This window comes from Hippoglossus stenolepis, chromosome 1, assembly GCF_022539355.2.
Source record: "Hippoglossus stenolepis isolate QCI-W04-F060 chromosome 1, HSTE1.2, whole genome shotgun sequence".
NCBI lineage: Eukaryota > Metazoa > Chordata > Actinopteri > Pleuronectiformes > Pleuronectidae > Hippoglossus > Hippoglossus stenolepis.
The window spans coordinates 25,801,346-25,826,506 of NC_061483.1; the positions used below are offsets into that span (position 1 = coordinate 25,801,346).

General features: G+C 39.9%; 1 protein-coding gene and 1 pseudogene across 1 annotated transcript; one reads left to right on the plus strand and one right to left on the minus strand.

Annotated features, from left to right (window-relative positions):
* Positions 1-410: 410 nt before the first annotated feature.
* On the minus strand, positions 411-15,625 carry pnoca (prepronociceptin a). Its single transcript, XM_035158040.2, has 3 exons — positions 15,473-15,625; positions 4,101-4,234; positions 411-1,955 (listed from the first exon to the last, which is right to left on the minus strand). Exons 2-3 carry the CDS (start codon positions 4,218-4,220, stop codon positions 1,341-1,343), a joined length of 735 nt encoding a protein of 244 aa, XP_035013931.1. The 5' UTR covers positions 4,221-4,234; positions 15,473-15,625; the 3' UTR covers positions 411-1,340.
* A 2,067-nt stretch (positions 15,626-17,692) lies between these two features.
* Positions 17,693-18,916, plus strand: LOC118109191 (annotated as a pseudogene).
* The last annotated feature ends 6,245 nt before the right edge of the window (positions 18,917-25,161 follow it).

Genomic DNA, 25,161 nt, shown 5'->3' on the forward strand with positions numbered 1-25,161 from the left:
TTATCATGTAGCCCAATAGAGCATTTGATCTCTGAGCTGGTCGAAAAGAGGTCTAGGCATCGGAATAACAATGCCTTTACTAAAGGTTCATTCATATTCATATACGCAGACTTCATGTCTTATAAATATCAATAATTTTTGAATGAATTGGCAACAGTTATAACTGCTTTATTTTCTAATATATCAGACAAACACTAGTCAAAGAAGAATTACAAAACCTATCAAAGGCTCATAACTGATCTACAAAAGCACTGTCTATCGATACTATCTAAAAGGAGGTAAACAGATTAATAACTGACTGTTAAAAAAAATACTTCGAGACACAGAATCAGTTGCTGCATGACAGGTCACAAAGGAAATAGCAAACTATTTTTATTGACATTAAATTCAGCTATTTACAAGTCCTCATAATGGGCAACAAAAACATTTCACACACCGTTACAGTTAACAGAAAATATCAAATACTGTTTTTACATACATGAATTTGGCGTCTGGACACAGGAGCCAGTCAGAGATGATGCCCACTTGTACATATCGTCGGTTTGGCAGACAGATTAGTAGTTTACTGTATAATGCATGTTGTGTAGTGTGTCCGTCCATCATTGCACCAAACTGTGGGAGGTCTCTTTTACTTAAACCTGCCCCAGGAGACATGTTTTTTGGCACAGTGATAAATCAGTGTGTTTTTGCATGTTTTCATTTGTTTAACACAAATCACATACATTATACTTTATATTACTTCTGACATTGCCTAACCAAAATGCCAAAACATTAAAAACACCGGTATTTGTTTTTTTCCTGGTGGATTTCCTGGTAAATTTAGTAATGGAGGTTCTTGCACATTTTTCAAGGACCCGACCCCCCCACACACACACACACACAGCCAGAGGCCTCCATGTTAGAAAATTTGGCACTTTTTACACATGACCCAGCACAGACATGATTATGTAAAGTAAAGCTACTGAACGATACAGGGGATCTTTTTATTGATGACTTATCTCGTAGATTACACTAAACATTGAAATAAATCCTTTATTTTGCTGTAAAACACACCAGGATTCCCACTTAGGTAGCTTTCTTCAAATCTCATAAAGTGCAGCTATGATCAAATCAAACATGGTTGTTTAACTGGTACAGCCATGTGAAGTGAATGCGAGTTTCAGGGGGACCCAGTGTTTCTAATTACTCCACTGGAATCTTCGCTTTTTGGTAAATAACTTAATTTTAATAGGTCGACTTTGGCAGCGCCAGTTAGAGTTTGACCCATTGGTGAGTAAAATACAAAACAAGATTGGTGAAAATACATCTGTTTTATGTTGTTGGCTTAAAGGTGCACTCTGCTAAATTTCATTCTGTTGGGTGAGGTCCTCTGACACACTGTTGAACTCAGTGGCCCGGCTGCTCATGCCCAGATACTGCTTCAGAAACTCGCTGAAACGTTTTTGGTTGTTCCACTTGCGGGCCGACTTCCGGATGCCGATGAAGCCACCATATCTCTTCTGGTACGATCTTCCCGGGGTCATCAGCTTTCTGTAGCCGTGCCTCCCTTTGACGAAGCCACCGAATCTCTTGGAGAAGCTCAACCCTACATCACTCTTTCCTCTCGCTGCCATGTCAGCATTCCCTTCTTCCTGCCCTTCTTCCTCTTCATACTCATCCTCGAGGGACATGGCATTCTGGGAATTGTAGGCAGCGTTCGGCTGGCTGCCTTTGCCGCCCAGATCCCTCTCATCCACCCCGAGTGCCTTGGTCACCTGATCGAACCTTTGCAATGCTACGGGCAGAAACAGACCTCCCTCCACCTGCTCCTCCTCCTCAGGAAACAGGGCCTCCACCTCCTCCTGAGATCTTTTCCGCAGCATACCACTGAGGGAGGACCCTGGAGATGACAGCACCTGACAGAGGTCCCAGGAGAAGGCTGGAGAGATGCTGCCTTCACATTCAATGAGACACACCTGACAGAAACAAATACAATCCTCTTTATTTCCTCTTTGAAATGAGTCCATGTCATTTAAATCACACTGCAAAACAGATTCAATTACAAACAGTTTTCAACACATGCTCACATTATAGATGCTAAATGTTGACGTGTTAACAGTTTCATTGTGAGCATGTTAGTGTGCCATTGTTAACATTTTGCTTAAAGCGGAGTCCTTCAAGTAGCTGCAGATTCTCAGACTTGCAACTAGTTACCTCCGCCAAGGATGTTGTGTTTTCACCACTGTACTTTGTTTGTTGGATTATTTGTCAGCACGATTTTACTAGTTGACAGATTACCAAGAAACTTGGTGGAAAGATGTGGTATGTCTCAGGGAAGAACACATTCACTTTTGGTGCAGATCCAGATAAGGAGGTGGATCCAGTAATGTTTTTCACATTCTTTAACATAATTTATGGATCTAGATTTAAAAATCTGAATTATTTAGGACACTAATATTTATGAGTCCATTTTGGTGCAAATCCAAATAAATATACAGATCTAATGAATAGAAACGTCTAGGTATACACTCTGATGAGAGCCATTGTGATTTTAACTTTGGGAGGGGAAAATAATAAAACCACAGAGGGTGGGAAAAAAACGTAATTATATATTGTATACCTTAAAAATGAACATGAAGTACTCATAGCCTCTTGTGAGGGCTGTTGGATAAGAAAGTCCTTAGCTCATACAATACAAAAATCAATATGACAGAAAGATCGGTTGGATTTCTAGGTAATTTGTAACCTGTACCTTTCACTTCAGTGGTTCTGTGCGTGTGTGTGTGCGTGTGCGTGTGCGTGTGCGTGTGTGTGTGTGTGTGTGTGTAATTGTACAGATATCTTTGTGAGGGCCATTTTGAGCCTTGAACCTACGTAGTGAGGACATTTTAGGAAAGGGAGGACACTTTTGCCGGTTCTCACTTTCTAACCCCTTTAGGCTGTTTGAGGTTTAGGTTGATGTTGGGGAAAGGATTAGGGTGAGGCATTTAGTTGTGATGGTTAAGGTTAGGGTAAGGGGCTAGGGAATGCATCAAGCCAATGAGTGTCCTCACTAAGATAGATGTACAAACATGAGTGTGTGTGTCTGTTACTGTGTATGAAAAACCATGTGTACTCCTTTGAGCATTTACATGAAGCAGGCTAATCATAGAAACCATGGTTCCTCATTGATCAAAGCAAAAGTTAAATTAATTCCATCTAAGAAGCAGAGATGGAGATACAAGAGAGCAGAAAATATAAAAGTAAGCAAATGAGGTATAGATTAAAATAAGGGGCATGAGTCAGTATGGCAGTATAGCAGTCATGTGCATCCACACAAGGCAATAAATGCCCACTTCCATTGGTTTACTTCATGTTCCCTTCGAATAAAAGTGCCTGACACTATAGAACAACACTGACAGATCCACACTTATGTTTGAAGCACATGTGCACTTAAGTGTCTTCTTGTTCGTTCCATGCCAAAGTGCATGCCTTTAACCAGAGAGAGACAACCGGCAGGCACGTCCACAGTGAGGAGCAACGCATCATCATTTAGCCACAACAAATTAAAACTCAAATGCCAAAAGGGTAATTTGTTGAGTAAGAGGAAGATGGAGAGAGGACAGGATTACTACATGGAGGTGGGGTGAGGGTATGCACTTATTTTATCTCCAAATTACTCCATACTAACACAATTTGCCACTTGCAATTTGCATTTGCCTGTGGGCAAATTGTGTTAGTATGAGTTTGTATATGTATGTGGGGGAACAGTATTGTTTTGTCTGGATGGAGAGTTTGCTCATTATTTAGAGCATGATTTATAAGTATTGGCCTTTCACTTTAGACATTGTCATGGCTCTGTTCCCTTCAAGTGCTCCTGTGGTGGTGGTGCATTAAAAAGAGCAGAACCCAAAAGCAGCTAGTTTTATTATTCAGTGTCTATGATATTCAAATAATACAAATACAAATTCGACTGAAGGGTGAGGAGCACTATTTTAGTATCTATTCTTCCGTACACCTATGTGGTTCCAATAGATGCGATAAAGTTATTTCAATTTGCGTTAATGTAGTCTGTTAATACAAATCTGCACAGGAGTACCACTCTTGCCATCTGCAAGTGTGTGTGTGTGCAGACTCCTCACCATGGTGTTGAAACTGAGCTGTTTTGGCAGGATGTTGCTGCAGGACAGGCAGTCAGTCTGGCAGTCACTCTGTCCAGGATCACACAGACAGAGCAGCAGCAGAGCCACCAGAGTCTTCATAGTCCCACTGACGGCTGCACAACACGGGACACATCGAACACATGTTCAGCACAACAATGCAATACAATCTTTCCAGAGTACAAATCGAGTATAGACAGGATTGGTATAGTATAGTATAAGTTAATTGTAGTAAACCCAACAAATATCCTCGTAAGCTGTGAGTATTGCAGTTATCTGCTATTGCAGCTTGCTATTGCCTTTTACATCAGAGGTCATCCCTCCATTATCAACACTGCTTATCCTTTGAGGGTGCTGACCACAGCTGACATGGGGCGAGAGGTGGAGTTCACCTCTGGACATGCTGACTTTCATAGCTACAGACAATTTAGAATCATAACATAAGTCCAGAGGAGACATTCATAGTGCTCATATCAGAGTTAAACTAAAGTTAACTTTTAAATCCAAATAGATGCATAAAGAGATCATTTTTGATTGTAGGTAAAAAATCTCCTGTATTAATGCTGATTATATACGGGAGAGTCCAAAAAATGTAGTCAGACGTCTCCAGCTCATTCAGAATGCAGCAGCCAGAGTCCTTAGACGTACATGAACATTTGAACATGACACTCCTGTACTAAAATCTCTCCATTGGCTACTGGTAAAACACAGAACCAACTTCAAAATCCTTTTAGTAGTTTTCAAAGCAATTAGTACATTTCTGACTGGGTCACTGGTCCCACCCCAGTCAGACCTCTCAGGTCAGCAGGCAATGCTCTTCTAGCTGTACCCAGAACCAGTTCAGGTCTGGTGAAGGCGCCTTCAGTTACCATGGACCTGTTCTCTGGAACAAGTTGCCTGCTGACCTGAGGTCAACTTTCAAACCTAAACTCTTTTCTCAGGCCAATGCCTGATTTTCTGCATATAGTCTGTCCATTTGTGGTGCATATCTCTTTTTCAGCTGCTGTGTGATTGCTGTGAGTGCTATTGTTTGTCAGATTGATAAATGGATGTGTGGAGCATGTGATGTATGCTTTATTTCATTATATTCTTGTATTTGTCGTTGTAGTTTATGCCTTTACATCTGTTTATATGTATAGTTTTAATCCATTCTCTCAATGTGAAGCACATTGAGTTTCTTCGAAGGAAATTTGCTTTATAGAAAAAAGTTGCCATTAATTGCCAATAGTGTTGAGGGTGGTAGAAATGACTACACAACTGGATTTATATTAGTGGCAGTATATTACTAACCATTTTTCTATATCAGCTGTATCTTTGTGTCCATTCAGTAAAGAACAACCTTCCAGGCCTAAATGTTGAAGGCTTCCAGCACTCAAATGGTCAGAGGACAATAAGAGAGCAAAAATGACAGGAGTGATCTAAAGGAGAACACGATGCGAGACTGAAGAACAGGTGGAGCAAGTGAGCAAAGCATATATTTTTATTTAAAAAATGACAGAAAGGAAGAGGAGAATAAAGACAGAGGACAACAAATTTGTTTGACCTTATTCTGGGAGGAACAGCCCAGTCTGGTGAGTCTGACGTCAGAAAAAAAACAGAGTTTTCATCTCATTAAACAAACTCGTTAACTCTTTTAATTGATGCCTCAATTAATGCCTCGGGCAACAGACTGACTCACTGTTGCTGCCAAACACACACTCAAATGCACAAAATATACACAATCATCAGACACAGAAACACACACAACACACATGTATACAAACACACACTTACTCTGCTGTTTTGGTTGTTATTAAACTGACATGGCAGAAAGTAGAACTAATTTGTCTTCTTTAGAAATTTGGAATTTATTCAGAGTAATTAAAAACTGATAAAAAGTGTAATTACACTACAGTCCATTCCGATTTCAAACTCATAAATTCATGGAAAATAATTTGTCTTCCTGTGAAAACAATGACAGTGTGTGACATGTATTCTTAATTTGTCTTTCAAAGGGAAGAGGATGTGTTTGTCAGTGAAGGACAAAAGAGCAGTAAAGTCATTTTAGACACCTGGATGATTTAGACAAACAGCTTTGGTGTGTTCATCTAGTCACATCTCATTTTATTGTCCATCCTCCTGCCAGTGACTCCATGCTTCTAAAAATTTGCTACTTTCTAAGCACAAAGCTAGGAACCACATCTTAGCATCTCCAAGGCCTGAGGACGCACACACATGTGTTCTATGTATCTTCAGTTTAGTAATGAACGATGGCAGTTAATGTGATATACATTAACTTGTAAACCTATTCCCAACATGTCAAAAACCTATGTCAACCTATCAGCTTCACACTTGGCATGTGTACCATAGAGGGAAGTGCAGTTTTGAGTTTGGTGCAACTTGGACATGCAACATGTTGTTATATTTGTAGACCTCAAAAACAGACAAGGAGTGTTCTGCAGCAGCAGGTGTTGCAGCTTTAGGGTCATGCAGCCGGTCTTTTCTTGACCCAGCTCAATCACTGCAGGTCACTTTTACAGTGTCAGAAAGAAAAGCTGCACCCTGCATCACCACATACCAAACAAACAGCCCATTCCAAACAGGCACGTTTACAATGGGCACAGCACTAGTATAATAAATTGGTCATCAACAAAAGGTTTTGGAGACATACAAAATTTGATGGTGCTATTAAAGGTTTAGGAATCGCAAAAGTTATTAGACTTGATCCCTACTGTCTACACCTAATGTCATGGTTATCCATTCAGTAAAGTGATGGAGAAGGAAGAAAAGTGAAGGGATCACCAAAGTCATTCAGATTTATCTTCATGAAATCATGAACATCTGCACCAAACTTCTCGCATTTAGCCCAGTAGCTGTTGAGACATGTTTGGACATCTTAGTCCAAAGTGGTCACTGAAATAACCAGCACACCAACCTTGCCCCAGAGCCACGCTGCTGGCTTTGCTAGTAATGGGTTTTAAAACAGTTTGCTAAGTGTTAGATTTTATGTTTTTTGCAAAAAGGGCCGCGCAGTTATCCATTCCTGTGAGGGGGATTTTTACAATAATCTTAAATTAGTCAAACATGGTCAAACATAACAACAGAACCCATTTCGACAGGTATCACTGGAGGCTCAATACTTCACATGAGAGTCAACACAGGAAACAGTCAACTGCTGTGGCCAAGTTGGTCACTGGCACAATTAGATACAAATTCTTTCACAAAAACAATGAATGTCTAATTTCCTAACCAGAGCAACATAAATGTTACACAGGCCTCACTCAGACTAATACAAAATTAGTAATGCACAAACATATACTCTTCATGTGTTTGTCCTCTTGATAAAAACGAGCAGGACTTCTCAATGACTGATCTTTCCAGTAATCCTTCACTGACATCTTCCAGGTTCTCTTGAGAGTCTTTAAAACCTAATTACTTTGCTTTTAATTAACTGATTAACCACGAAATAAACCAGTTAATTAAGTCATTACTGTCTGTGCTGTGCTGGGGTGCAGCTGATGGAGGCTTTATGGTCCAGTAGATGATGAATAAAACCACCCTTCAGATGAAAGGAAGTATACGTCAATAGAGCTACTGCAAAAGAAAAACATTATCTTTCATTGAGGATCAACCAGTTACCTGTTAATATGTGAAAATATGATGCAAAACATCTAGTCCAATTCAGGATTACCAATGGAGCAGTGAAAACCAAAAACCAGCAGTATGTGGTGTCATTCATGTTCTGCAAAACTACAACAACAACAATAACTCGTACTCAGGTAAATAAGTGAAACGACACTTCTGATAGTGGGAACATCAGCAGTCCAAAGTCTTTGTCCCTAAGAAGTATCTCTATGTTCAGTGAGCCTTTTTGTGGAAAAGTCGAAAAAGTGTTAACCATCACAACCATCTCCATGTTGCTGATTAAGAAATACGTCTATAGTCAAGCAGCATGAATAAGTTCATTTAAAATATTCAGTTGTCAGTTCCCGTCTGATTCCTCATCCAACAGCAACTGGCTCTGAGCAGGAAATTCTTAAAACTCCACCATTATTTTTCTCCATAATTGCCCTTTTCTCATCAAGAACGTGAAGTATGAAATAAATCACTCCCAGTCCAAGAGCGACTTAAAGCCGGATTATTTGCGCATGGTTGAACCGAGGAGCAGCTTGTATCCACCCTGGTGTTCGTCTTTATTTTTAAAAGCTGAACTGCAGATTATTACGTCACTAGAATGTTATAACCACAATATTGTCAGATTCACATCGGTGCACTGCGTACTTTGGCAGGAACTTTTCGAACTTGTCGGGCAATTGGTCACACAGTAGTTGCACAAATGCAAAAACAGCAAGAATTGCCTTTTTAAAATGTTTTTTTTATACAGTGATGTTAGATTGCTTCATGAAAACTTGACTGGAAAGTACCAAAAAACCCACGATATTAAGTAAGCAAATATGCACTACCAAACAGCACATTTAGATATAAAAGTCTGATGGATGAAGAAACTGAAGAACAGGGCCTATATTTAAGAAAATAAAGCAAATATTGAATAATTAGAGTGTATTCTTGATGTTGGTGTTGTTATTTGATGAGTTGATGAGAGTTTGACAGCTAATTAAACGTTATTTATTCTTCTCCCTGGAGCCAGATGGCTATTATCTGTCAGAAAAGTCACTTTGATTGACAACTTGTCCCAGGCCCAGTCAAAATACATTGTGCTCTTTGTTTTAATATTGATAGCTCAGTGGAAAAATGGCAGAGTGGTCATTGATTTGACACATTTCAGGACGTTAAATCTATCCAATCAGTTTGATTATAATGTCAAATATATTTATTATTCATCCCTGTCGCTACCTACATACATCAGCTTCTGACTGACTCATCTGTCTTTACCCCTCCCCTCACTGTCTCAAGCTCTGTCTGTCCTCAGCTTTCTGTTGTAGACGTTCTCATTCTTTGTCTCTCACAGATGTATGAAATGCAACACAACTACTACTGGCATATAAGTGCACAAAGGGTTTAAGGTTAGAACTCCACTATTAATGTACAAAAACAAAATACTGCACAAAAACAACGAAATTCTATTTAATGAAATATAAGAAGTAATTTCACCTTTAATATTTTACCTTTACGAGAGCAGCATCTATCTTTGCAAAACATAAAAGGCTAAATCCTACATCAAATGATTTCCCATTATAGTAAAGAAAACCAATATTCACCTCATATTAAATCATCCATCCAGCCGAAAGCATAAAAATAAATATACGTGCCCAGGTAGTAATGGTGCATTTGCTCTTCTACTGGCAAAATACATTATTTCTTATGATCCAGCTCTTTGTCTTCTGGTCGCAGGTCTTTTCAGTTACAGATGTGTCCACAGATGTGTCCACAGAGTGGGTGTTTGACATATCTCCAGTCAGAAGGAAGACTGGAGATATGTCTTTACAAGACGTTCCCTGTCAGTCAGACGGTGAGTGAGTGTGTCTGTGTGTGTGTGTGTGTGTGTGTGTGTGTGTGTGTGTGTGTGTGTGTGTGTGTGTGTGTGTGTGTGTGTGTGTGTGTCTGGACATGGCAATAGATTATATGTTGAGGCTATTACATGCAGACACACTAAGCTAAATCAATTTCCCTTCTCGATTCATCTAATAACCTAAGGTCAATTAATGGTTGGGAGGTGTGCCCACACGTTCTTCCACAACCACACCAGATCCATTTCATTTTAATTTTATATAGATTTTTTTGTTTATGGTTAAAGATTAGCAATTTGGCTTTCTTGAAGAAAATTGCACTTTCTTGATTCTTGCTGTTCTGGGTTTGTACCCTCATGGTTGAATGCACTTATTGTAAATCGCTTTGGATAAAAGCGTCAGCTAAATGAAATGTAATGTAAAAGATGAGGTGGTATCCTGTAAATGTTTACTTTTCTTAGAAAAAGCAGTGCACACATATATCCAACAGGCCTTTTATCGAACACAGGTGCAACTAAAAATAATTATAATAGCTGCATTACATTGAGGTGTGACTGACTCACTAATGCACATAAATGAAAGGAACCATCAATAACATAATTTCATACACCTTTGCCTTTTCTGTCGTGACAGGTCGGAAGAGATACAATTCGATTCAATCACTGACTTATTGAATTTCAATAAAGTATAAAGTATTTCTAGAGGTGTTGTGGTCTATGGTGGTTTGCAATAGGATAGATGTTGCCTAAACTAGTTAACAGGAAACTACAGCCTATTCGCACTAATGTGGTAACTTAGACTAGCATGGGGGGGGGGTTGAGCAAAGGCCCCTCAAAATGTCTTTGCAGGTCCTAGTGTGACAATGTGGTTTAAGACTCACACAAGAACCCACAGAAAGTGTAAGTCAACACATCTGAGTAGTTCAGGACATCATGAAATTTGTGTGACTAAACTTGCGAGCCTTGTAGTTTGCACTTTAACCTGAGCTAATCACACACATTTCGACAGACGTCGGTCTTTGACATTTACTGTACATGCAGGAGTAAGTGTTCTGTAAGGTCAAAAATAGCCTCTTAGCTTTTCTACTGTTTACTAATTTATTTTGTTATTTTTATTAAATACAGAAAATGATCGGGTTCCATGGGTATCAACTACTGTATTTGAGAGTAAGGCCCAATCCTATTTCACCCCTTGGCCCTACCCCTTGGTAGGGGTAGGGGCAATATGAAATCATGCGTTTGGAGGGGTATAAGGCCCTACGCCTTAGCCCTACCCCTCCGTCCCAACAGGTATTGGGACAGACTACCCCTACACGTGAACGCGCAAAACGAAAGGGTAGGGCCACTGATAAGTATGGCGACATGCAGTGTAATGTAGATGTCAGGAATTCCTTATGACTCGTAAAATTACAGCTAAGAGGCTAATGGGTGTTTTTCCACCTTGGTGGTGTCTCTTCCCCAGAGGCTGCATGGCTGTCCCTAAGACTGTGCTGTCACACATAGTGAGGCTCTGGGAGGGTTTGTATACATGATTAATCTTCTGGCTTCCAAATGTCCTAATAAAAGAAAAAAAACAACGGTAATTTTATGTATTTTAGGATGCTCATGTACAGTTAATGTATGGTGGAAAGGGTTTGTGTGCATGAGTGTGAGAACTGGCCACAACTGGCTGAACACAATCCACACGATATTTTCATGTAATCATAAATATGAGTCAGAGCAAGAAAATATATATCTCTGCCTCAGAATCATAATGAGTGCAGCATCCGGCAGGAGTCAGGTCTCCTTCTGATGTGGTAAAAAGAGGGTAAAGAGGAGCACTGGAAGCAGCGAGGACACATGAAGAAGCATCTGTGAATCCTCCCGCACAAAAGGATGGGCAGGGACCCTGCTGCTCTCAGAACATTGTCTGTCTGGATTAACTCCACACATTCACAGCCAATTCAGTGCAGCCACCAGAGATGTACACGGCAGCACCGTGCTGTATATAGCCTTTGACCCGGCCCTCCTTATCCTCCCTTTATTTCCCCCCATCCTGCTCTTGGATGAGAATGGTTTCATGGGGTCATGGAAGTTTATCCATGAAGCTAATAAAGTGTGTGTTTACTGATACTGAGGAGAAGAGGAGTTGGTTTAAAAAGGACTCGGAAGCCACGAGATACATCAGCCATGGACTGTGGAGAAGGAACAGAAACTCAATAAAGCTGAAGGTGAATATTAGAAATAACACTACCTATTCAGTTTTTCTTGGATATTATTTTGACATAGATTGGGTTTTTGTACGTTTTTTTTTCACATGTTAGTAACGTTATAGTAATTACAAGATGAATTACTAAATATACCAAATTACAAATCTTTTGATTTACCTCAAAATGCCATCACTGTTAGATGTAGAAATGTAGTGAACATTTTCTATCACAAATATAGTGACCAAAATCATCAAAGTTATCAGTATTATCACGGAATTGTTTAAATATGCTGAAAAATTCAAAAAGTACTGATACACAAATTACATACATACATAATATATTATTTACCAATAACAATAATGACAATATTTTACTTATTTATCGAAGTGAAGGAGAGAAAGTTAACTCGTTACGTTAAATGTAGATGTCAATCCCAAACATCAGAGTCTGAATGTTTGTGAAGCCCAATTTGGCGACAGTGGATGCTGGCAGTTGTTAGCTATGACCAGAGCACTAGCAGCTCTCCTGGTGTTACAGCCCCACCTGCCGTCCGCTACTTCCGCCATGTTTTTACAACCCTCAACAAACGCATGTTGCTTGTTGCGTCTGCACCTAGGATACTTGCTTACTTCTGTTGATGCTGAAAGTATCAACCACATCATCACAGTATTTACGGTAATATAAGATTAAATGGTACAACTAATGGGAAAATTGGGAATTTTACATGTTATAGTGAACTTGATGCTTTCAGCTATAGGAAGTGGAACCGTTTCCTCAAAGCATGATTTGTCTCTTCTTGCTGCTGTATGGAGATTTCTGTTAGGAAAAGGATCTTGACCTTTGTGTCTGACAGACTTGGACCGAAAGGTTTGCAAGAGATGTCCCAGACATTTTAAACTATTAGTTTGCGAGTTAAAATGTCATCCAGTCCTACATGTCACCGAAGGAACCCAATGACAATATCCCACAAAACAAGAATACACAGAACGTTCATCACCAGCAGCTGTCATGTTTCAGTATCATTTTACAATCCAGCTGCAATATCTGAATATAAGGAATCTGTAAACGAGGGATACGATTTTGGGGATGGAATCCTTTTGGTTTCTGTTTCTAGTTTGACCAATCACGTTTGAGCGACCCTTTAGTTGCCTGCAGGTAGACAGTCCATGTGAACACATTCACTGAAATGCCTCAGCTATCAGCCGTTTAATTTACTGTATTTGCATTCACATGCAGATAGCTGTTAGTAGAGATTGGCAAAAATATAATCTGGGTCTTAAACACCTACAAAAATGTTTGACTCGTGATAAAAGAAAGTAGTTTGACTGTTAAGAGTGTACAGCGAACAGAAGACGGTCTGGATATCCCCTGTTTACACCCAAAGTATCGCCCTTTGGCCACAGAGGATAATTCATTGTCAGACAATAGGTGATGGGCCCTGAGACCAAAAATGAACTTTACATGAGAGCATTCAGTTTTCAAATATTACATTTTCATTTAAGATACTATCTCAGATTTAGGTTTCATTATTCCCTCACTGAAGACATTACCAGCCTTCTTTTACCCAGTCAATGTAGAAGTGCCAGAACATAATACAAAGATAATCAGATCCTGAGTTAATCAGAGGTAAATTTCACAGCGAGCCTAAATCTGTTGCTTTGAACATTTCGCCCTGAGGAAAGAAAGCGCAGCCTCCAGATTTCTCTGAATCTGTTAAAACGGCCTTTGTTTCAGACTGAGCACGACCTGCAGTTCTACGTCAGCCTATTCATGACGATACGCAAGAAGCTTTTGTCACGAACATACTTACAGCTATTTATATTTGTACAGGCGCTTGGAAGATTAGTTATCATCAGTAGTTGTTGAAAGAGGTGGTTTGTTGTAACTCACATCAAATAATCCATTTTGTAATAAGCCTGCATAAGGAGCTTCTTTCCAAGATTGATTGAGAAGTGAGCCCCGAGCTAAACAAAAACACTATGTTGATTATTCAATGTAAATAAATAAATACATAAAAGGTCACACACAACCTTAAAGTTTGTCATTAACTTCCTAAATGTTTATTGACAGCTTCAAGCATACCTCTTTATAATGAGTTTTACATATAGATGCCTGAAGGCAAAAGGAGAATAAAATTAACAGAACTAACACAGAAAGAGCTACACCATTAATACCACCAGCACTACTACTACTACTGCTACTGCACCTTTCTAATGTTTCAATTTTCAATAAACTAAAACATTTGATTTTGAAATAAACTTGATAAAAGATCTGATCACAATCCCAGCACATTTAGTCTGATCCTAGTCCATTACTCCAGCCTCAGAACAGTTTGCACGGTTCAGGCTCATAAAGATCATAGAAAACTGCAGCACAATTATGGGCCAGATGTGACCAGATGCTTTATATGTGGTCAGTAATAACCAGTGACACCGTTTTGTCTCTGTTTGGGGCATCCTCCCTCAGTGTGGGTCACGGTTTCTGAATGTCAAGAACAAAACCGACAAACTAAAAAATCTAAATTAAAATTAGGACTCAGACCACCCTATATGAAAACTCACAGACTTATTGTTCATATTATTTACATTAGTAATAACATGTTTTAGATTAAACTCAACAAACCTCCCCATGAATAATTTCCATATGTAATCTATGTTAATTCGGTTAATTGTTAAAAACAAAGCACATCACAAATATTGCCTCAGTTACATACCATTGAAAATCTAAAAATAGTCCACCTGATGAATGGAGCTTGGGAGAATGTGACCCCGATTAACCTACATGCACTAACCTAAATTACCTTTGATTCCTCTGTCTTGAGCGACAGTGTATACAGAAACAGTATCTTTCGGAGAAGACCCCCTCCATTCACGAAGCCCACCAGAGCACAGCAGTAAATCAGGCCTTAATGATTCAATCAGGACTGACAATTTTCTGACCTTTCCCTCTTTACTAAAACACCAACACAGTGACAACACAAACTGCATGTGCGGAACGTCCTCACCTCGCGCTCTCTGCCTGATGCGTTCAAACATTTATTTAACCTGCGGCATTTCAGGTGTAAGGAGTCTGTCATTGCTCCTTTAATTGCATTGTTTCTACAAAAGGCAGAATTCTTAATTTGAGACATGGTGCTGCCACGAGTGATTTATCCATGCTGCCTGTCACAGAGGCTGGCGGTCGATTAAGCTGAAATATTTTTGATCAGTGTCGTTACAGGCACTGAGCCGTTTGGAGCTCAAAGGTCAGAGGGTCCCAGTGACAATAAGTGACAATAACTGCAGCAATTATCCTACAGCGGCGGAGGATGATGGAGTGATGGCGTTGTAAATGATTCTTCTTGACAGGCCTGACAAATGTTGACAAACATGTCATGCTTTTTCCTCACTTGTGTCTAGACGTTTTTTCTTCTATCAATAAATGAATAACGTATTTTACATTGGAGTTGTATTTAATGTTCTTTTTATTGGTCTGCCATATTATTAACTTTAGAATCAGCCAGTGAGGAGGTAAAAGGACAAAGAGTGGTGCCCCACTTTCTGAAAAAGTGTGACGGCAAACAGGTATTTGACTTCTTTCTCTCCCGAGGGTGAATGTGGTACCAAATAAAATGTCAGTTGTTATTTATATGATAAAAGTGCAAAAGATTCTGTATCAAAGGTCAAAGGTCACACCATCCCTCTTCCACCACCCCCTCCGCCTCCCCGGCTTCCTCTTACCTGTGTTGGCGTGAGCTTATAGGTGCCTGTAGGGGTCCCTGGGTTGCAGGTTGTAGGTTTCGTCAGCGTACGTTTCCCTCCCTCGGATCTGAGCGCGGCTTTTCTTTCTACGTTGAGGCTGGAGTCAGTCGCTCTTATAGGGTCCCACCCCTCCCCTTCAACCTCCTCCTCTGATTCTCTCTCCCTCTCTCTCTCTCTCTCTCTTTCAAAACTCTTTTTTTTTTTCATCTCAGGGAGAGTCAAGGAGGGAGGGAGGGAAAGAGGGACTCACATCAGGGAAGAGAGAGAAGATGGGGGGTGAGCAGGGATAGTAGTGGGAAGGAAGGTGGGAGGGAGAGAGGGAGAGGAAGATGGGAAGAAAAGTACACAGTAAGAGGAGGGAGGCAAGAGAGGAAATGGTAGGGTAAAAAAGGAGAGGGGGGCAAATGATTAAAAAGGGACAGGGAGAGGGGAGGATGGGAAAAGAGGAAGGGACAATATAGAGATGGAGATGTGAAAAAATATAAGTGGGTGTAGTATAGAGGAGGGAGGTCTGCCCGTCTATCCTGGTAGACATTTTAAGTCTTCAATTTTTCTAGTTGATAAAAACAGTATTAACACGACAAAATAGTAAAAATAAATAAATAAACACAGTGAGGTATGGGGATTGGGTAAGAAGTCACTGCCTGAGGTACTATCTTCATTTTAATTCATATCCAGCTGACAAACAGCTATAACAACAGAAAATCCATATTCTTTTAGCATAAACATTATTTCTGTCGTATGTTACATCTCAGTTTTAAATTTAAACTTAAAAGGAAACAAAACCATCAGAATGTGCGATTTAATGTGTTCAGCAATTACCTATTGGCCTTCAAGTCCATTGTCCAGCTTTTGTAAAGTTGTGGTCGCTTTTTCCACTGAGACCAAGTCCATGTGTTCCTTAAGCCATTTCTCCAGACTACAGCAGTCAGGTATTCTCACTTTCCAATGAATAAGTATTGTCCTTTTCACAGAGAGAAGTGCCAGTCCATCAGCCATTTAAATCATTGCGGAATAAATAAATAAATAAATAAACTATTTATTTTAGTTTTCAGTTGAAATGTTTTCATCTCCTGCGTCCATTGTCAATCAATGTGACTTGGATGTTTTGTTTTTCAGGTACTGGAACATGTTGTGATGTCACAAAATCCTGAGAAATAAGAGATGCCCCCTCAGCAAATCAAAGTGAAACTGTCTTCTAGAGTCAGACTCTGCACACTGAAGGACAAACAAGGTTAGCCAAAATATGTAAAGAGGGACTTTGATGTTCTGCACAGGTGCTTTTGTATTTTATTTATTGTGATCAGATTTTCGACAGTGATCATTACAATGTGAATATCATGCCTGACTTTATTCACTAACTCACTGAAAACGTATGCCTTTTTAAAGTGCCATTATACAATGTCATTATGTTCATTATACTGGGCATTCAATTGGCACTTAATTTTTATAAATATCATTATATATCATTGCTATGATTTTTCTATGCCTTTTATTATGATGATTATTCCTACTAATTATCTACAACCAGTTATTCCTCCCCATGTTAATACACACACAGTATATACTGCCCTGTTACCTCCTAATCACAGAAAAGATGCCATATTTATCTTGTGGATGTTTTGAGGATAGGTTGTTTGACATGTAGCTGTCACTCCTCCACCACACTGTGGGAGGGACAGTCAGATGTCCTCCAACCTCTCGTCTTCACAGTGGCAGGACTTTATTACTGTCATTCTACTCACAAACAAAACTCTGAGCTGGAAACAAACAAATCCCGACAAGCGTGTGGTCTAGAGATTCATTATCAGCATATGAAGCATTCATTATCAGGGGGACGCTCTGATCAGGGTTACTGCACCTTATATATGGATATGCAACTATGAAACACAAGTTACTCCCACCTGAGAAAAGAAGCAGGGGCTCAATACATGTGTGGCTGTAATACATTAAATCAAATAATATTTTCTGATCCTTACAGTAAAGTTTAGCAACTCATTCCATGAGAGAGGGGAGCTGCTGTAATTTGACAAATGTCAAATGGCATCACCAAAAAGATCTATAACAAACAAAGCTTCAGGGTGGGAGAGGTCCAGATATCATCCATCACAGAAAAGCCAGTGAAGAGCCTCGGGAGGGCTTCAAATGCAGCCTGAAAGACACTGAATCCATCAAGGCCACCAGTGCCGACCTGGAAGGATGATTAAGAACTGCGGACAGGTCTGGATCCCTGGAAAGTTCAAGGCCTGGGTCTACCAACACGGGATCCTCCCAAGAATCCTCTGGCCTCTGCTCATATATGAAGTCCCGATGACCGTTGTGGAAGGCTTTGGGTGCAAGGTGAGCAGCTACCTGCGCAGATAGGCGTAAGCTTGTGCAGGAGGAGGTGCGTATACCTGTGGAGGATGAGCGGGCTAGCAGAACAGTGGCCATGCGTCAACAGGGAGCTTGGATGAAGTGGGAGCAGATGATGGAGCGCAACATCACCTGGCATGACATCTGGAAGTGGAACCCCCAGAAGATCAAGTTCTTGATTCAGGGAGTCTACGATGTCCTTCCAAGCCCATCTAACCTGTTTACATGGGGCAAATTAGACACATCCACATGCCCCCTGTGTTCCGAGAAAGGGACCTTGCAACACACATTAAGTAGCTGCTCCAAGGCACTTGGTGAGGGGCGCTATCGCTGGAGACATGACCAGGTCCTCAAGTCCATCGCTGAGGCAATCATTAAGGGGATCAGCGAGAGCAGACACACCCACACCAGAGCAAGAACCATCGCATTTGTCAGGGAGGTTGAACTGCCACCGAAGAGCTCCAGGAGAAACTCAGCTGGATTGCTGGCCACAGCACGAGACTGGGTGATGACAGTAGACCTGGAGAGGTAGCTGAAAATTCCATCACACATTACCCAGTCATCGCTGAGACCCGACATCCTCTTGAGCTCAGAAACAACAAGGCAGCTCATTCTACTGGAGCTAACCGTACCCTGGGAGGAGAGGATGGAGGAGACTCAAGAGAGGAAAAGAGCAAAATACAAGGAGCTGGTGGAGGACTGCCGCAGGAACAGATGGAAGACCATCTGTATACCAGTGGAGGTGGGCAGTCAAGGTTTTGCAGGCCATTCCCTCAATCATTCCCAATGGATTCCTGGGGATCAGAGGACAGAGCAGGAGGAGAGCCATAGGTGACAACATGGAGGCAGCTGAGAAAGCATCCAGGTGGCTCCGGCTGAAAAGGGGTGACCAGTGGGGACAGAAGAACGCCTCTTGAACACAGGCTGATCAATCTCAGCCAAAAAGTGTCCTTAAATGTATTTTCATGAAAGAGGTATTTATAGATTTGAATCCGCAGTGGCCAGAGGTTTGTTTCCAGCTTTCTTCCCATCAATAAAAGCAGAAATGACCAAGAAATATCTTTAAAAAGGTGCCCCTCAAAAAGTCAGACTAAAATAATGGAATTCTCTTTATTCCACAAAAGTGAAGTGGGAGCAATTTTCACTATTTCATCAGCAACTACCTGTTTAGAAAAGAGTAGCGGTTCATACACCACTCACATGCTGATAGATCAAAGTAAATTCATTTAAAACGCAATCAATGAACCTTTCTCATGCAATTATATACTGTACATACATACCCATCAACTACCGGAAGGAACAGGTTTTCCTTAAAGCCATATAATTGTATTCTTTAAAACATTCAAAGTTGAAAAAAAATACCAATGATTTAAAGGGGACATTTTAATTTGGGCCTCCTGAAAAACTTTTCCAAATCTGAGGAAACTCATTTGAGATGACGAAGAGTATTTCTCCAAAAGATATTTCCTGGGTAAGTGATCTGATGATGATGGTGAAGAACATGTTAATCCAAAATCTCTCACAGGTGTCCACATGGGATGAGATCTCCAGAGTGTGAAGGTCATAGCCAAGGATTCATATTTACATTTTAATGCACATCAAACCGTTCAGTGACCCACTGTGCGTTGTGTAGAAGCATTCACTATATTTTCCACTAATATATTCCCAAAATATCTATGTTTTTTCCCCCCATTAATTTACAACCTTAATCTTGTTAGTTTTTTTCTCTCTGAATGCCTGATGGGTTAGCCAGGATTCAAGAGTTCATAAAAACATATCAACAAAGAAGAGGGAGAATAAGGGATCACCTGTTTGAATGAACTCACAAACCTTCAAATTGAAGGAGCTTTGTTAATGAAACTGTCTGTCCTCCAATCAGACCTGTGTATTTGGGGCAGTGTAAATGCATTTCACCAGCAGCTTGAGTTAGAGGATTCACAAAGATTCATGTCAACCTGATGGCTTAGTTTACTAATATTTTCTGCCTCAGGTTGTTTGGGCATCATGTTCGATTGTCTTCAGTCGGATGGCATCTAAAAACTGGGGAAGGTTTGCTACTTTAGTTCACCTGCACACACGCACACGCGGATAAACACACACACACACACACACACACACACACACACACACACACAGGTTTGTTGTTGTGAGGTTGCCATGCAAACAGCTGAGACGTCACTGCTCAATAAAATATTCTGGTTCATCATCCCCTAGAGTCCTAGACAGATAGCACCGGGCTGCCACCAGTCCTAATGCTAAGCTAACTGTCTCCTGGCTCCAGTGTCACCGTTTAATGAACAATATTTGTATTTCCAAAAATGTTGTTCTATTCCTTTAGATTATACATGAGTCTATTGACAACAACGTATAAATGATGAGGCAGAAATATTTTGTTAAGTATAGTCACAAATGTTGCCTTTCTAAGACTAAGCCCCGGAGCGATTGTTGAGACGGAGAGGTTGTTGCAGCAGTAAAGACAGCCCTCTGCAGGTCAATAGGCCATTACTGAGTTTGTCTCATCCAGTCAGTGGTTCATTAGCAGATAACCATATGGGACAGGCAGACTGCAGAGACGTCTCAGGTTCACCGCCCGCTCGTCCAATATTTCTGTCCAGCACAGTGTCCACACAGCATATCAAATCATATTACGATACATCTAACACTGTGAAATGTTATATGGCATTGAAACTTGAAACGTTCTCACCATCCTGCCTGACAATCTCGTTGGTTGAGTTCAAAGACTTCTGCAGAGGTGGGAGGTAAAGATAGGTAAAGAAAGGTACTTTACTTGAGAATGTAATTTTCTGATGACTTTTTGCTTTTACTCCCAACACTTTAATACAAATATCTGTACTTTTTACATTTTCAAAACAGGCTCATTACTTTCTTTTTTATGCATTTAAGGGCAATTATCAGTTGTTTTATTGTTTTACTTCTGCATCATGAGCTCCGCCTTCCCAACATCAAGACAGATATCAACCTAATGGATGGGAAAATAATACTGACGAGATGATTGGTAGTTGTATAAGTGCATTTCACACACACAACAAACATAACACAGAGTAAAAGACGAATCAAGACGAAAGAATCAAGAGGGAGACTCAAGCGCAGAGAAGAGGCGCAGCACATACAGTATGTCCATGACACGGAGTAACAACATGTATGAAAGCTAAGAGTCAGACAAAATGGCTGATAACATCGATAACACCAATGATAAAGCACAGCAACAAAACCTTCCCCATCCCCTGGCCTTATTTAAATGAAGAATACTTCATTCAATTCATTGTTTTACATTTCCTGACGGACACATCTTTTCTTGCTTTAACACTGTTTTTAGTTCATTGCTTTTAATTTCATTCTATGTAAGAGTGGTTTGTGTTAAATAGTCTTTTAAACTTACATATATAGTACATTTCTACCATGATTTTTTTTATCTTTATAAAAGTTATTATCTTGTGGGAACAAGATATTTATTCTAAGATAATGTTTGTGTTTTATTCACTCAGATGCACGCAGTCACAAGATTCGTATCATAGCAAGGAGAAAACAATCGTTTCAATTTCAATTTCACCTAGGAATGAGACACAATGAAATTCTTGTTGCTCTTGCACACAGACACAGGTCTGTCAGGAATCATTTGCTGCGCAAACTGAAGGACGACAGGCTCAGGCGACAGAAAGACTATGTTTCTATCACAATACTTGAGAAATTAACAAACTCTTAAAAGCTATAAACACTGCTCGACAGTGGTGGCAGCTCGACTGTCAGAAATGGGTTAGAGAGAATTGAATAATTCCACCCAGCCCAAATTAGCTCAGGACTCACACACTAATTAAATCAACACAGAGCAAACATTAACAGCAGAGACAAGTCATCTGATACACATCTCCTTCAGTTCTTAGTTCCAGTCTCCTCCATCTTCAGAGACCTAACTAAATGGAAGGAGTGAACCACAGCAGCATCACACGGCCACGCCCACAATAATGATGGTCTACAATGCTGACTTATTTGCCTGCCTCATCGAGTTTCCACCCCTGATTCAACATGCTGGTGTTTAGGCAATCGGAAAAACACTAAATGCTAAACGAGAAATTCGTTGGTATTGTGGAGGCTACTTGATCTAGTTAAACTGCTACTTAAGCCAAACAACACCAGAGAAACATACTTTCAACAGTCCATCAGAAAAGAGTCACAATAAAGACAGGGTTTTTTTTCTATATTCATGGTGAGTGACTGGAACTAGGACTGAGAAACAACAAGACACATCACTGTGTCTGATCTCAGCGTCTGATCCATGAAGCAGATTTTCCTCCACCAAATGAATCAATGTCATTAATTAAATACTCGTTAGGACTTTTCCTGTGGGAAATGGCTGATAGCTAAACAGTAAATTAGACAGAACCACAACAGATGCTAAATTTAGTCTGATTCAAAACAACCACAGGACAAAAGCAATATCCTAAAGCACAACTGTGACTATGCAGCGTGTATGTATTGTCCCCCTACTTATCTAAACTTTTCATACTGACTGATACCAATTTATCAAACTGTCCACTTGAGCCCTTCATGATATAGGATATATCTAAACTACAGAAAAGGTAAAATAACATATATCAATAGCAGCCTAACTTTTGTCTTTATTTCGTTTAATCATCATATGAGAAAATGTAATTTTCTTCCTTTTTATTTTCTTTCATCATTAGTTTAATTGTCGTGAAATCATCATGCGCCATCTTGAGCCGTTCAGACAACACAACATGCTGTCTTTTGATCAGGAGTATTGCAGTCATTTTGAGTTCATACTACGTGACTACACAATCACAGACTACACAATCTTTCACCAGGAGAGACCCCAGACAAGTATGTTTAGTCTGCTCTGATAGGCTGAAGTTGTTGCTGATTTGTCTAGATATTTAGCTTGATCAGTGGACAACATTCAACCACACAGTCCCTGTCAACAGACTTTCTTTGTCGACAGGCAATACTATTTGACGTTCTGTCTATAATGTTCAAAATTAGCAAGAAATCATCTCCAATGCCACCTCTGCTTACTGCTGGTTCCAAAGTTAGCATGCTTTCTCTGCTGGAAGATTAAAATAAGTAAGTATTAGTTCAACATACCGCTCCAAGATCTCTGTTCTGCCTGCTGCTGCAATTAGCCCATTTTCTTCTTATTTATTTATTTTTATTGTTTGACACTATTTTGGGGTATTTTGCTTTAGATTTCTCTATCATATTTTTGCATCTTGTATACATTCAAATCTCTCTTTAATCTTTCTTTTCTTCTCCTTTCCCTTTCCTGTGGTCCAGTCATGGGGAGGACAGAGGGAGGTTGCAGGTTTGTTGGGAAGAGATAACAGGTCTTATCTTCTCCCTGCCAGATGCTGGGAGGCCTGATCCAATCGAGACCTGGTTAAAATAATTCATTGACTTTTACACCCAAGCCTTAATAGTAGGTTTGCTGGAAAACAAAGATGTTGATGGAGGGTTGGGAGGTTCTTTTAGTTAGATTCCATGTCATCTTAAAGGTGGGAAAATTGTTTTAGTGGAAGAGGTGGAGAATTAACATAAAGTGAGGAAAGTTTAGGGACAGACTTCAAGAGAAAACCAAGAGTAAATTTAAGTTATTTCCTTATATAACTGGGACAACATGAATGTATTACTCATCCAGACTTGATGTGGCACAATGTCCTGAACCAAGTGCTCCAGAAAGAATTCCATGCTGAACAATGTTGAACTGTTCTCCTTCGAGCCTTGTGGTTGCAACACCCCCACACCGTGTGTGAAAACATCTATGGACCAAATGTCCCCGATGCGATTCATTCAGGAGGCGTCAGACCTTGTCATTTTCCTGCGCACTGAGATGACAAAAAGGTTACTGTGACTTCCCCCTTCCTCTCCACTTCAGACAGCTGCCATTCTTTCCCATCTAATTAAGGTGCTGTCTTTTAAGGTTAATGGTCATCCTCCTCGTGATGTAATGATGTGTAAGTGTTTGTCACTCCTGAGACATGACAGCTTCTCTGTACATTATTTATAGAAAACTGTCATTTCTCGAAAAACAAAATTCCCAGACAAAGTAAGTCCACATTTTAATCTTTAGTGAGACTGCTGCATTTGAAATTCTTTCAAATTAATTAAAATACATATTTATATAAACCTACAAGCATGAAAGCTCTTGTGGGTAAACTAATTTAATATTTTGTATGAAATACATAATGATTTTAGTGCAATTTCGGATTTGCAGAATTAGTAGTGTTTTCTAAAATTGTATGGCTTTCAGATTCCAGTGTATGATGGTGGATAATGAGGGCAATGGAATTATTAAACCACTCCATGAGTTGCTGTTGCTATGCCTTTCATGGGTTCTGTTCCTTCACATATAAATGTAATGCTGCCAGAAAAGTGAAGAAATAGAATATTTGCAGGTCACATTAACCAGTTGAAAACCAATAAAAACCAATCATTTTCAAATCCATATTGACAGTGAAGGTGTATTGATTGAGTTACAATATCAACTCTTGCATTGGTAGCGCAGAAGAAAACTTTAAACCTTAAAAGTTGCCAACTGCATCCTAATCCTGCGGTCAGCAAGAAACATCACAACAGCAGGTTCGGACAGTTTGTGGTGTATCCACAATACCTACTGGAAGGTAAAGCTAGCATAGCTGTGTTTTAATGGACTTGATGAGTCTGATCTCTGCTTGCACTGCAAACTTTCCTCACAATGCATGTTTCCAATGTGGCCTCATTTACTCAAAGTACATGAAATAATTCAAAAGCACATATTAGTTGTATTTATTCAACTTTATTGCTTAATGCCGTGCTAACCTTTAATACTACTTCATTAGATCTCAGCGCGATGAAACCAATCCTAAAGTCAGCCTAACGTTTGGTAATACGATCGGTTATAGTTGACTAATATGAAAAATTTCAAGTGTAACTTTCTATATGAGCCACAACATAACCGCGGATTCTTTTTCTTGTGCACATGTTGTTGTTTGTCGGCCCAAATAACAGCTATGGCCGGCAGTTAGCTACCTGTTAAACTAAACATTAGCTTCCTGAGTTGGTAAACATGCTGTCACTGACTTTAAAAAGGCCTACACCATACTAATGTTAAAACAAGAAGACCATAAAGGGTTTTTATAGCCATGTAATCTGTGTTACAGGCAAAAAGTCAACTTTCTGCCCAGCTGGTGACCCTTGTCACCACACTGCTCTTGCCTTGTTGTGAAGAGCTATAGTCTGACTGTTATTTCATACTGACACAATATTTCACATTTAATACATCACAAGAGAAAATGGTGTTA